Source organism: Centruroides vittatus, unplaced genomic scaffold, assembly GCF_030686945.1.
Source record: "Centruroides vittatus isolate TY-2023 unplaced genomic scaffold, ASM3068694v2 scaffold_861, whole genome shotgun sequence".
Taxonomy (NCBI): Eukaryota; Metazoa; Arthropoda; class Arachnida; order Scorpiones; family Buthidae; genus Centruroides; species Centruroides vittatus.
In genome coordinates, this window is record NW_027122718.1 from 6,542,797 (window position 1) to 6,554,936 (window position 12,140).

At 32.4% G+C, this 12,140-nt stretch overlaps 1 protein-coding gene across 2 annotated transcripts in view; it reads left to right on the plus strand.

Annotated features, from left to right (window-relative positions):
- The first annotated feature begins 2,896 nt into the window (after window positions 1-2,896).
- LOC136990108 (NT-3 growth factor receptor-like) overlaps window positions 2,897-12,140 on the plus strand; it is a 99,063-nt gene continuing 89,819 nt past the window's right edge. For both annotated transcript variants that reach the window (XM_067288464.1, XM_067288465.1), the window contains exon 1: window positions 2,897-3,297. In XM_067288464.1, the coding sequence (XP_067144565.1) occupies window positions 3,050-3,297 (248 nt within the window). In that variant the 5' untranslated portion in view covers window positions 2,897-3,049. The remainder of the gene's footprint in view (window positions 3,298-12,140) is intronic.

The window sequence follows — 12,140 nt, forward strand, 5'->3', positions numbered from 1 at the left end:
TCCACAGTTCTTGGTGAAAGTCTCGAAGGCGCGGTAAGTTTCCTTAGAAGAACAGAAAAAATCTAGGCTGGGTGGCCAGTTTTGGCCATTTTGAATGATGAGATAGTATAGTGGCTGGCGAGTGGCGTCGTGCTTCGTGCAGTCCAGGAGAACATGATATATATCGCCCACAGATTGGCAGTCGCAGTCGCAAGTAGCGTTGTCCCTTACTTTGAATCTGCGGAGGTAACTCGGTAGGTTGCCGTGGCCGGTGAAGCATTGCGTCATAATATAGCTAACGTTTATATAGGTTAGGTGTTGCCTTTGTTTTTTAATGGAAGGGAAGAAGTTATAGGTGACTCTGCCAGTATTGGAGGTTTCCCAATCTCTTTGCCAGATGTTCAGGATTTTGTTATTAATGTATCTATTGATATTCGTGAGAGGGATCTTATCGTAGGCATAGTGTAACTTCAGGGAGGCAGCTCTTTTGGCTAGCCTGTCCGTTTCCTCATTACCCTCAACTCCGGAGTGGTCTGGAGTCCAATTAAAGATAAGGGCTCTTCGGTTGTTTAGGTTATTGACTAGTTGTCTGGCTTTTATTCCTATTTCAGTACTTTTGCCGCTATTATTAAGTATGTTCAGCACATATCTGCTGTCGATATTAAAGTTAATATTGCCCCTATACTTCTTTTGATTAGTTGTTACAGTGATTAAGGCTCTGAGCATAGTCCAGAGCTCCGCCTGGTTATTTGAGCAGTGAGGGTGTAGTTTATGATATTCTTGATGCTCGATCTGATTATTATTACCGTTATAAATTACAAAAGCGGCTCCTGTCCCGTACAAAATACTGAAGATTTTTATTTTTTTACCTGTTTCCTGGGAAATTGTTATTAAGAAGGCCGCTATAAGACGAGGATATCGATTTATGTTAAGGTTAATTTAATAAACTGAAGTTATATTTCTTGAAATAGTTTTAATTATATAATAGATTACTATATATTGTATAGAACACCAAATATAGCACTTAAATACGCTATACATTTCCTAATAAACTTACACATCAAAAAAATGTATTTTATCGTGTAAGTGTTATAATTTACAAAGAGAAAAAATAAAGAATATAAGCAAGAGATTTAATCTGTTTTTAATATTACATAAGAATAGAAGAAATTGATTTTTAATGTATTAATTTAATATTTTTTCGTTTGAATTTACTTGTAGATTGGTTAATTAAGCAGAAATAAAAGTAGGAGAACGGAATCTTCATAAACGTATTATTGTCTTCGGAAGAGTATTGACGAGGCAGGCAAATCCACGCGAAACATTATATAAAACTGTCAGAATCAGTTCTTAAAGAACGTTTTTTATCTACAGACTTTATATATATTTTTTTCTAACCAGAAAAAAAAATAGAATTTCTTTCATTTCATATACAACTGACTACGTTATAAAAGGAAGAAGTTTATCTCTTTATATTTTCCTAAATACCTTAGATAAAATTAAGTGACTGACTTAAAAACATTAAAATTATTAATAAAATATTTAAAATCAATAGGCACAAACGTAGAAAATTTACTGAAATAAAAGAAACAAAGGAATGACGTCGTTAGAAATAGCAAAATTCGTCTCACGTCAGTCGTTAATTATGGATTTAATTCGTAAAATAAATAAAAATTGAATTAATTAAAAGTGGAAGGCAATTAAAGTTAATAATCAATTTAAAATATCTAAATATTAATTATTTCCGAACAATAAAAATGCGGAAGAGCGAAATGACGTGGTTTCGTCAAAGCGATCGTCCGATAAATTCTCGATATATTGTTAAAAAGGAAAAGTTTGCGGGATCGGAAGCGATTTTCTAAAGTTAGAAAGAATTATCCAAGCAAAAAAAGACGACGATTCCATTAATGACGAAATGGTGTGATGCGACGAGTTAACTTCCAACGCAACATTACCTTCTTAATGCCTTTCTATCCCGAAACCCTTTGTTTTAAATGACTATCCACGTTAATTCACCGTCGCAACTAAATATTTGCTAGCTGCAAATATCACGTTTTTCCAACTAATTAAATAAATACTCGTGAAATTACTAATTTATACATCCAAATTATCGGATAATTTGATAGGTTATTTGCACAAACGTAAGAAATGGTCGTTTTTTAAATGTATAAAAATGCTTTATTTACCTTCTTCGGATGCAGCTGACTACTCAAGTTATGCTTCAATTATTGAGCAATTTCTTCTGTCTAAATTGTTTGATCCATTATCTATTATGCTTTAGACGTTCATCTATTTATTTATTTCACGTGTTTAAAGCTTTCGCCGTTACTGAACCTTTCATCGATGGTGTATTTAGAGAAACAACTTAAAATAATCTTATTGGCTCCAAGTTTTCTCGTTAGATTTTTCAAAGAGGATCTTGTTGTTTCGCGGGAGATGTTGATCAGCCGCTTATTAAGAGATCGAATTTAATACTTGTAAAAGAATAGTCGTATTAGAGCACGATTTAAGAAATATTATTAGGATTTACTTTACGAGAAAACTAATAAACGAAGCTATTTTTAAGGGTTTTCACTCGGACGTAACGTAATTATTCGGTAATAAAGAATATCGATTCGTTTCGAATTTACAGATTTACCGACGTTCTGTCAAATTAGGCTCCGTCGTAAATAAATTCCGTTACGCGTATAGCTGTCATCTTAACTACTGATGTTAATTAATTACCGACAAGCGAAATATAATTGTTATCCTAAATTAAAATATTAAAAATTTTATATTGAAAAATATTCTACAGTTTTCCAAAGTTTAAAGAAATGAAGTATTATTAAGTATTATTTCGTTTAAAACCAGGGGTGACGACAAAGAGAAAGAAGTGTTTCAGAAGCGGTTCGCCAGAGGGCGAAACGATCGACGGAGGAAGGAGTAAATGGAGCGACGTAAGAGAGGAAAGGCGACTCGCCGCTCGGATCTCCTCCGTTCTTCTCCTCCTCCTCATCCTCCTCCTCCATCGCGGGCCACGTGACCGACAGCCGTCGCGCTCTGGTGTTGACGGAGACGGCACCGTCAGAATATGTCGAGGCGTCGTTCGCCCGGACGAACGTCCGAAATCACGCTCTTCCGTCCACCCGTTCGCCTTTTCTATTTCTGTATTCGTCTGTCGATCGTTCTCCTTCCCGCTAGCGGGGAAACTGACATATGTAATTCCACCCAATCCGTCTGTTGGTGCAATGAGATGCATCTGGAATGTAAATACGAGGACCGACTGGACTCCATCCCCGCCTTACCTAGTGATAAGAATCCCAAGTCCATCATCACCGTGTGAGTATTTTCTATCTTTTTACGCCACGTCTCGGACCAAGCGCGGGTAATAAGAATTACGTGTTCCTTTTCTTCTTCTTCTTCTTCTCGCTTGTTACGACGTTTAAAACTTCGTAAAGTTTGGCGCGACTAAAACAAATAAATATCCCGAAATTTTCTGGAATTTATCCAAATCGTCGGCACGTTTTAAAGGTATTTCCGTTCGAGATTCTTTTTTTTTCGTAATTAAGGTTACGTCATTCGCTACTTGACCCTTTATCTGTTTACAAATTAAGTTTTCGAGTGGAATCTTTGTTAAGGTAAGTGAAGTGACGCATTAATCTCTAGCGATAAAGATCCGAGAATCGTTCTTGGCTCTAATTTAGCGGGTGGACCGTAGTAAGAACTCGCTTCCTGAAACGGAAGGCGAATTTATTAGAGAAAGGGGTAAAGGTCACTCCGCCGATCTAGAACAAACGTTTCGTTGTACGCTCGAAAATATTTACAGATCGACTCGTCTGAACACTTAAAAATTCGCTTTCCTTAAATGGATCAAAGCAGAAAATTATTTACTCTTTAAGTACTCACGATTTGATTTTCTCGTGTTCCTCGACAATGAACACCAGGGAAATTTCGGGTAACGAGAGAAAATAAGGCATTTGGCGGACATTTTCTCTCCCAGTTTGGAATTGGTGGAGAAGTTGAGGAGATTTTCGACAGTTTCGACACACCCGACTTGCGGATTCCTCGGGGAATAAAGTGGCATAAACACTTGAGGGGGAGGCGCACGTGGATAAAAATAGCGTGCGACCCTCCCTTATATCCGGGTCGACGGACGACGGACCTCCCCCCTTCCTCTTCTCTTCGCCCTCTCTCGATCTCCACCTCCGGAATCCGGCCCAACATTCGACTGTTTTCCACGTCACAGATGCGACTACGTAACAGTCTGCGTAACGGCATATTTGGTCTTAATGGAGAGCGTGAGGTAATCATAAACGATGACGGCCGATTGTTGTGTAATCCTATAGACTTCTGTACTAAATTATTTTGTAATTCTTCGTTTTATTAAGCATTATTTAAAATATACTGTACAGTACAGCATGTATTGTATTTGTCGTATGATTTTTCTCGTGTGAAAGTAGGACGATAGTGTTCGTTCTCGTTTGGGATATGGGTGAATTATGGAATGTTTAAAGGACCTGTTAGATATAAAAATGCGCGATTTTTTTTTTCATTCACGATTTATACATAATGTATATTAAATAGAGGGCCGAGTGCATTAATTAAGTTAGGAAAAACTCGAATATTTAAACTGCACCCGTCTAATTCAAATGCTAAATAGAAAATACAGCTGAAGGGAAGCTTCTATATTAAATTACATAAAATATGTAAACTATACAGTCTTCGGATCAGTAATTTGCTCTGAGCTGATATTTCTTTACGTAACACGTAACACTACTTTGATATTATTTTCAATCATATAACACGAGGATAGACGTCACGTGTGATTTTATTTCTAATATATCGACAGTAGAAAATAACCGTAACGAGAATTCTTTAAGAAGGTGAGAAATTCCTTTCCATTTTAATTTTAGATAAATCGTTCTGGGAATCGTAGTTTAACCGGCGATATCTTGGATACTTTAAGTAACTTCTCTTATCTTTTCTGCTAAGAGACGGCTTTAAATAAACGATGGAACTTCAAAATATTACTAGTTGAGTTTACTAGGATAATTATTACAACTTAAAAAGTTTCGTATATATAAATTATACATTAATATATATATAATTTCGTCTTTTATATAGCAGTAATCTTTCTATTCGATCGCTTATTATTTGTCTGATAAAACGGCAAATAAACAGATATAAGTTACACTACATCGCTTCTAATTGTTACGGAGAACTTCGCTCGATGTTACGCCGCGTGATGTGATTCTTCCAAGACTATTTCAGTATAGGTTTCTGTGTACGTAACAAAATTCAACTCGACCCGTTTATGATGATATTATATTCTCCACAGTAATTAGAATCAGTAGACTTCATTGAACGATCTCCTATAGATCGATTGAATATATTATAAAATAATAATTAGTAATTCCTCTTGAATTATATTTAACGAACACGTAAATGTAATTACAATTAATCGACGGAAGTAACACGTTATAAGGCTGTGAAGCCTTAAATGAGGATAACTTTCTTTTGCTGCATTTCGAAGAAGAATGGATATACGATTTCTCCTTTAAATAATTATTTTAATTATTATTATTATTATTCTATTCGAATTTGTATAATTTTTTTTTTTTTTTACTCGAAATTTTCACCATATTTTTCTTTATGATTTATTTAATATATTTGATTATCGTACATTTTTCTATTTGCATATTTTTATATTAATATGGAAATTTAAAGTAAACAGAAATGAAAGCACTTTTGTGTTTAAATGATTATATAAATAAGTGTTTTCGATGTTTGTAATTCAATAATAAGTAAATACGATTTTAGAATTTTTATTATTTATTTATAGAAATGTATAAAAAAAGATTGTAGCCAACATTTCACTTTTTTTCCTAATTACTAAAACTAATTGTTATATATCTTAAAGCTGTTGATATTCATATGACTAATATATATATATTTACATTATATTTACTAAAGGAGGTCCATTTTCCAGGTCCATTGTGAGTTCGACCAGACTCACAATGGAGCTACTGACTAACGAAGAGGGCCTTTGCCCTGGTACTATTTTTAAGCAGGGTGAAGCCCTTGTACTTTGTCAACATTTAGGTTAGACTTTAAACTATGTACCTAGCACACCCCCAAAAAACAACAGTTTTTTGCACCGATAGGTCATTTTTGGCTCATACCCTACACCTAAATGTCTCTAAAAATGTTAAACGATTCTCTTGATACCCATTTAACACGTTGATTCGAGTAATACCTATCTAACAAGATAATGGGTTAATGTTACCTATGGTTCCAAAATGGCGGCTCGTCTCTGATTCCAGCAAACAGAAGAGAGGAAACAGTGGCGACGCACGTTCTAACCTAACCTAATCTATTTTAATAAATTACCATAACTATTACCAACAAAATTATTAGAATAGATTAGGTTAGGTTAGGTTAGAAGTGCGTCCCCACTGTTTCCTTTCTTCTGTTTGCTGGAATCAGAGACGAGCCGCCATTTTGGAACCATAGGTAACATTAACCAGATAATGTAATAATTATCCTATTCTGTACTACGAAAGGAAGTTTATTTAAATACTTTCTGACGAAAGGGATGAGTTTGAGAAACGTGAAAAGAAACAAACTCCGTTTGGATCGATCTTAAAATGATTCTGATAGGCAGAGATGTGAAATTTTTCTATATCGTTATTTACTTTAGTTATAGAAAAGATAGACACAAGAGCTGATACGGATGCGTTACCATCTGACGTAGTTTTATGGATATAATCGTCGTTGATTTCCTTTTAATAATACTTTCTTTACAGTTAAAATAACATATTACAAAGTAAAAATTAATACAGAATCTTCTGTCGAATTTTTCTTTATTTTATCGAATAATTTATTTGAAGTTTTATTGATGTTGTTATTGATTTCAGCGTTATTTGAATTAATATTTAAATAAATTTATTCGGTAATAAAAGTTATTTGTCCTGTTATGGATACAAATAAAAGTTACAAACAAATTAAATTTATTTATTAATTTCTTTAACAATACACATTATAATCGTCACAAACAAAATTATATATTATTTATTTCATAATACATAGAAAGAAGTTACATAATTAGCACCAAGTTATATTATTTAAAGTAAATTTCAAGTCTTGTATCGATTTTTAATTCATTTAGAATGTTTTAAAATCTGCAGTTTCGTTAAACAAGATCGAAAACCCGAATGAATTTATTCACTTACCAACAAACAGGAATAGCCTAATTAAGTTCTTAATAGAAAAGAGAATAAAATTCATTTTCTTTCATTATAAAGTAGAAGAGATCTCTTCGAGCGCTTCGAAACGAATTGTCGATTTAAAACGATGCTAAATAACTAGTAATAAAGAAATCATTAGGACCAAATGCAAAGTCAATCAAAATTTATATAAGTTGTTTCAATTTTTTTTTTTCACTAGAAGTGAGTGAAATATGAAATGAAAATATTATAATAATTGAATAATCCAGGTGTATTACTGGTCTTTTTTTCTGAAAGAAAATGTTTCAAGTGCAAAGAAAATTGTCGAAAATTCTATCTTTGAATACGAAGATTCCGGTTACGTTTAATGGATGCTCACTCTTGTCCTTGGAGTGTTTCGTGTAAACCGATATTTTCAGAGTAATGGCCTTTCGAACTACTTTCTCCTCAAACACACACTCTTAAATTAAGATGCGTTTAACGTGCTGAAGGATACAATTCCTTATAAAATAGCGAATTCTCTCGTTCTAAGCTCCCTTTTCCCCCAACTCGAAACTAGATTTTTTATCTTCCGCATCATCTTCTATTCAATATATTATTTAAAACTACGTTACTCAATGTATCTTTCTATATTCTATATTCTATATTCCTTTCTATATTATAATTTATTAATTTTCGCGTTTTTTCGAATAAAGAAAATGAATTGAGAAACTGTTTACAATTGGTTAATCTTTTACTAAAAAAACACAGTAATAAAGTTTTTTTAGTTTCTTCTTTTAGTTGTATAACTTCTTATAAAAAATTGTATTGTATATTATAAAAAAACTATTAAGAACTGTATCGTTGAATGAGCCGATAATTATCATTAAACTTCTTTTGATGTAGTACAATTCTTTTAACGACTTCCTAAAGAAAATTAAGGTTTTTATTGTACGTTACAATAGAAAAAAATCCACGTTGTAACGTTGTAAAAATAAAACCGATACAGATTTAAAAAAAGACACGTTACTTTAATATATTGAGAGATTTCCCTGTTTTAATATTAAGATTGTATACGAAATGTGTTGGAAATTACGACTAAAAGTAAAGTTTTATTGTAAAATAAAACATCTTTTCTAATTGAAGGATGCGCTCCTAATGGGAGCATTATTCCTCAAAATAATTACCATAACGTATTATAATATATTACGGGCATTTTCTCTTTCTATATTAAAATATTTGAACGAAATTTATATATAAAATGTTTAAGATTTAGTTAAAATATTTGTTCTTAGGGATTATAATGAGATGGAACTGTCATTCTACGGTTTTCTATTGTGTGGTCAGTGCAGAAAAGTATTGAACCGTTTTCTGATCTCAGTCTGTAAAGTATTGATAGGAGAAGAAAGCTGTACAATAGATAAAAATGTAGACTGTTAAAAATGTTCAAAATGCCCAACGATATTTATGTTAGAAAAATTCAATTGTTAGTATACAATGGGCTTTTGCCTATCGCGATATAGAGGAAAGAGAAATCTCGATAAGATTTCCACCAAATTTACATACGAAGCAAATGTAAAATTATATTTACAAGTTAATTACTCTTCGAGTTCGATAAAATTCTGCTTTTCTTATATTAAGACACGAGTAAAAAGATTAATTTTGAGAGATAAGAACATGCCTCATTCTTGCACGACATTAATGATGATTTTACTAGTTATCAGCATTTATAACTTTCTCTTTTATTATAAAACCCATCCCTACCCTCAAAATTAAGCTTTTTCCCATTTTATAACGGGTAAAAATATTAAAGAAATGTTTTAAAATAAAATATGATAACAGATGGCGCCACCAAATGTTGCCGGGAAAGTTAAGCAACTCGTTGCTGATTTTTTTAAAAAATGATCTAGAAGCAACGCGGACCGATTGTAAGGTAAATGAAAATGTATTGTATAGTGTTAATAACATTCTAACTCTGAAGCGTATTGCATTATTTGTAATTCAATGGGTAGTACAGGTTCCGACCCGGTACTATCCGTCTCTAGTCACAGCAAAGCGTGACAAATTCTATTATGAGAATGATTTCGAAAAGTTCTCGTGAATCACCACAAGAAACTAACATAGTGCCTTGTATACACTAAGGAGAAGTTGGTAACTAAATAGTACCCAGTATTCGAAAACAGGTTTATTAACAGAGATAAATTGGAGTCCTAAAATTCTTCGAGAAATTGGATCACAGAATAACTTTCTTTCTGAATTGCAGTAATAATGCGATTAGAATTTACTACAGTAGAGCAAAACACTACTTTTCGATTCTCGAATTGACCTGTTTGCTCTGATGCCAGCTCATAAAGATCACATCGAAGGACTTTCGATGCTGGAATACCTATCACAAATTCTCGAGAATAACGGGGATATTTTTCTATCAAAATAATAATAATAATAATAAAATACAGATATAGTTTTAACACCAGAAGGAGACGGCCAAATGACCTTGGCGTGAAAGACGTCAGTCTGTCGCTCTGAGGATTCGAGTTCGAGTCAGTGACCTCAAAATTTTTCAGTGGTGATCCGTCCTTGATACGTCTGTCCTTGACCTGTTTGTCATAATCCGGTCGCCTCATTGTCTAGCCGAATCTATAATTGGCTTAGAAAAAAAAAACCATTTTAATGCCCACAGAGTAAACTCGTTTCGTAAGATCCAATTTCTTTCGTTCTTAACTCGCGATAAAACAATATTATGGCTCACGGCGTGTTATTTCGAATACGCTACTAATAATTAACTCTTTAGCGAGAGAAAAAAAAATTAAACAATACCCAACAGCATCTGGTATTAAAGCAGTTCCTAAAGCAGTCTTTTAGGCAGTTCTTCTTGCCACCAGTCGAGACATTTGTTGCTGACACATTATCTTTTTTTCCTCAAGAAACATTGGTTGATAAATAGGTGTATTCATATTGGATTCGACTTTTTATACGTTTGACATAATTTTTTCTCTCGGAATTTTATGTTCGTTCTAGTTTAGATATAAATTTCTACTACCCGGTAGTGCTGTCAAATAAGTTTTCCCAATTTCTAATATATTGCATTTTTGTCTCTAACACTCAATTAGTGTTTGTGAAACTAGAATATTGTGATGTGATTTATACGCCTGACATAATTTTACTTATACTTTTAAATTCTTATTTATTCGAAATAAATATATTCGTGTTTAATAGATAAAAACTTCTCATTGATAAGGAATGATGCGAAAAATCTGTATCAATACAATAAGTATACGTAAGATTTAAAAAAAAACAAATAACTTTTCACGAAAATACATTAAAAATTATTCATTAAAACTCGAAACCCTTGTTAATAATCAAATTTTTGAACATATCCACCGTTTATTCTTGAAAATTATACGAAATTTCTTCGTAAAATCTAATTGTGGTTTGTAAAATAAGCTTTTATTACCATGTAAATTTTTACGTCGTTCAAATTCTTTTATTAACAATAATTCGAAAATGTTTTCGGAGTTTTGTTAAAGTGTATTCTTATATTCTGTGCGGCTAATAAAAGCTTTGTTCCTTCCTAATTTCCATTAAAGATAAAAAGGTAGTGAACTTATGTAATAGGCCAATTTACACAACAATACTTTCGCCTTGATTAATGACATTTTATCGGTACAAATTGAAACTATTCTGTATATTTATAAGAATTTGATCTCTTGTCGAAGTACTATACGGGATTCTCATTGACACTTCTTTTGTTTTTATTCCAATTCAAAATTTAATGTGTACTTTGTAGCTTAAAAAATGCTAATTACTTTCATTCGACTTTTCAAGCTCTATTGTCAGACATCATCTATAAATATTCATTATTTGTTTTGAACATTCTTTTATTCATTTATTCTAATTGATAAAAGTGAAAGTTTATTGTTCATTATACTGTAATATAGTAAATTACAGTATAATGAACACGTATAATTCTCATTTCTGAAGTAAAACAGTAATTCAGAATAATAAACTTTTTTGTAAATTAAGTTATCCTATATTTAAATGACTAACACGTTTAAAATTAATTTATACGAATGTTTATTTTTCGTGTTATTACAAAATTTGTAACTTTGCCTGCCTTTTAATGTTCTGAAACAAAGTATTGTGAATTAACTACTAGTAGTAATAGCATACACAATGTTCGAATGGAGATTAATCGCGTACTTTTAAACCAATCAAATTGATCCCATGGCTTAACTCTCACTAAGGCTTCGGTTTAAACTTTCTACTCTACGACTGAAAACAATAGTAGTCTGTCTACTATTGTTGTTTTCGGATGAATTCGAGAGATTAGAGCATCGTTCTTCGCTTTGTCATTAAAATAAAAATAGATAAAATATATAGATCTTCCCAGAAAGTTTACCGAATATTGCATGCAACGATCAATGATGATTTCCCGATTGAAAATAGGAGTAATCTGAAACGAAGGATGAGAAAGTAAAAATTATCAATATGTTTATATATCAATAGTATTTAAAATAAGATGGGTTTGTTTTATGATGAGTATGCCCATGAAAAAAAGAACAGCCCATGCTGTTTTTTTTTCATGGGGTGATTGCTTGGTTTCTGTCCCGGGTTTCCTGTGCGAAAAGCTGAGACTTATTAGCCTCAGCTGTCCCGCCATTGATCGTTGTATACTCGTATAACTGCTTCTGCAAAGTTAAATATAATAGATCCTATCTACTTTATGATTCCGATCTATGATTAGTATAAATGACTCTGAATTGTTGTGCTTTATCCTGTTGGCCATCTTGGTATATTATTACTGTAAATTTCTAAGAATAAGACCTGTCATTCACAATAGGAAATCAAAGTTCGACTTACGACTGTTCACTTAACTACAGTTTTTTAGAAACCAATTATGTAGTAAGAACAGCTGATGAATTAATTAGATTTTTAAATTTTAAAAACGGTTATAAGAAATTTACGGTTAATTTAGAA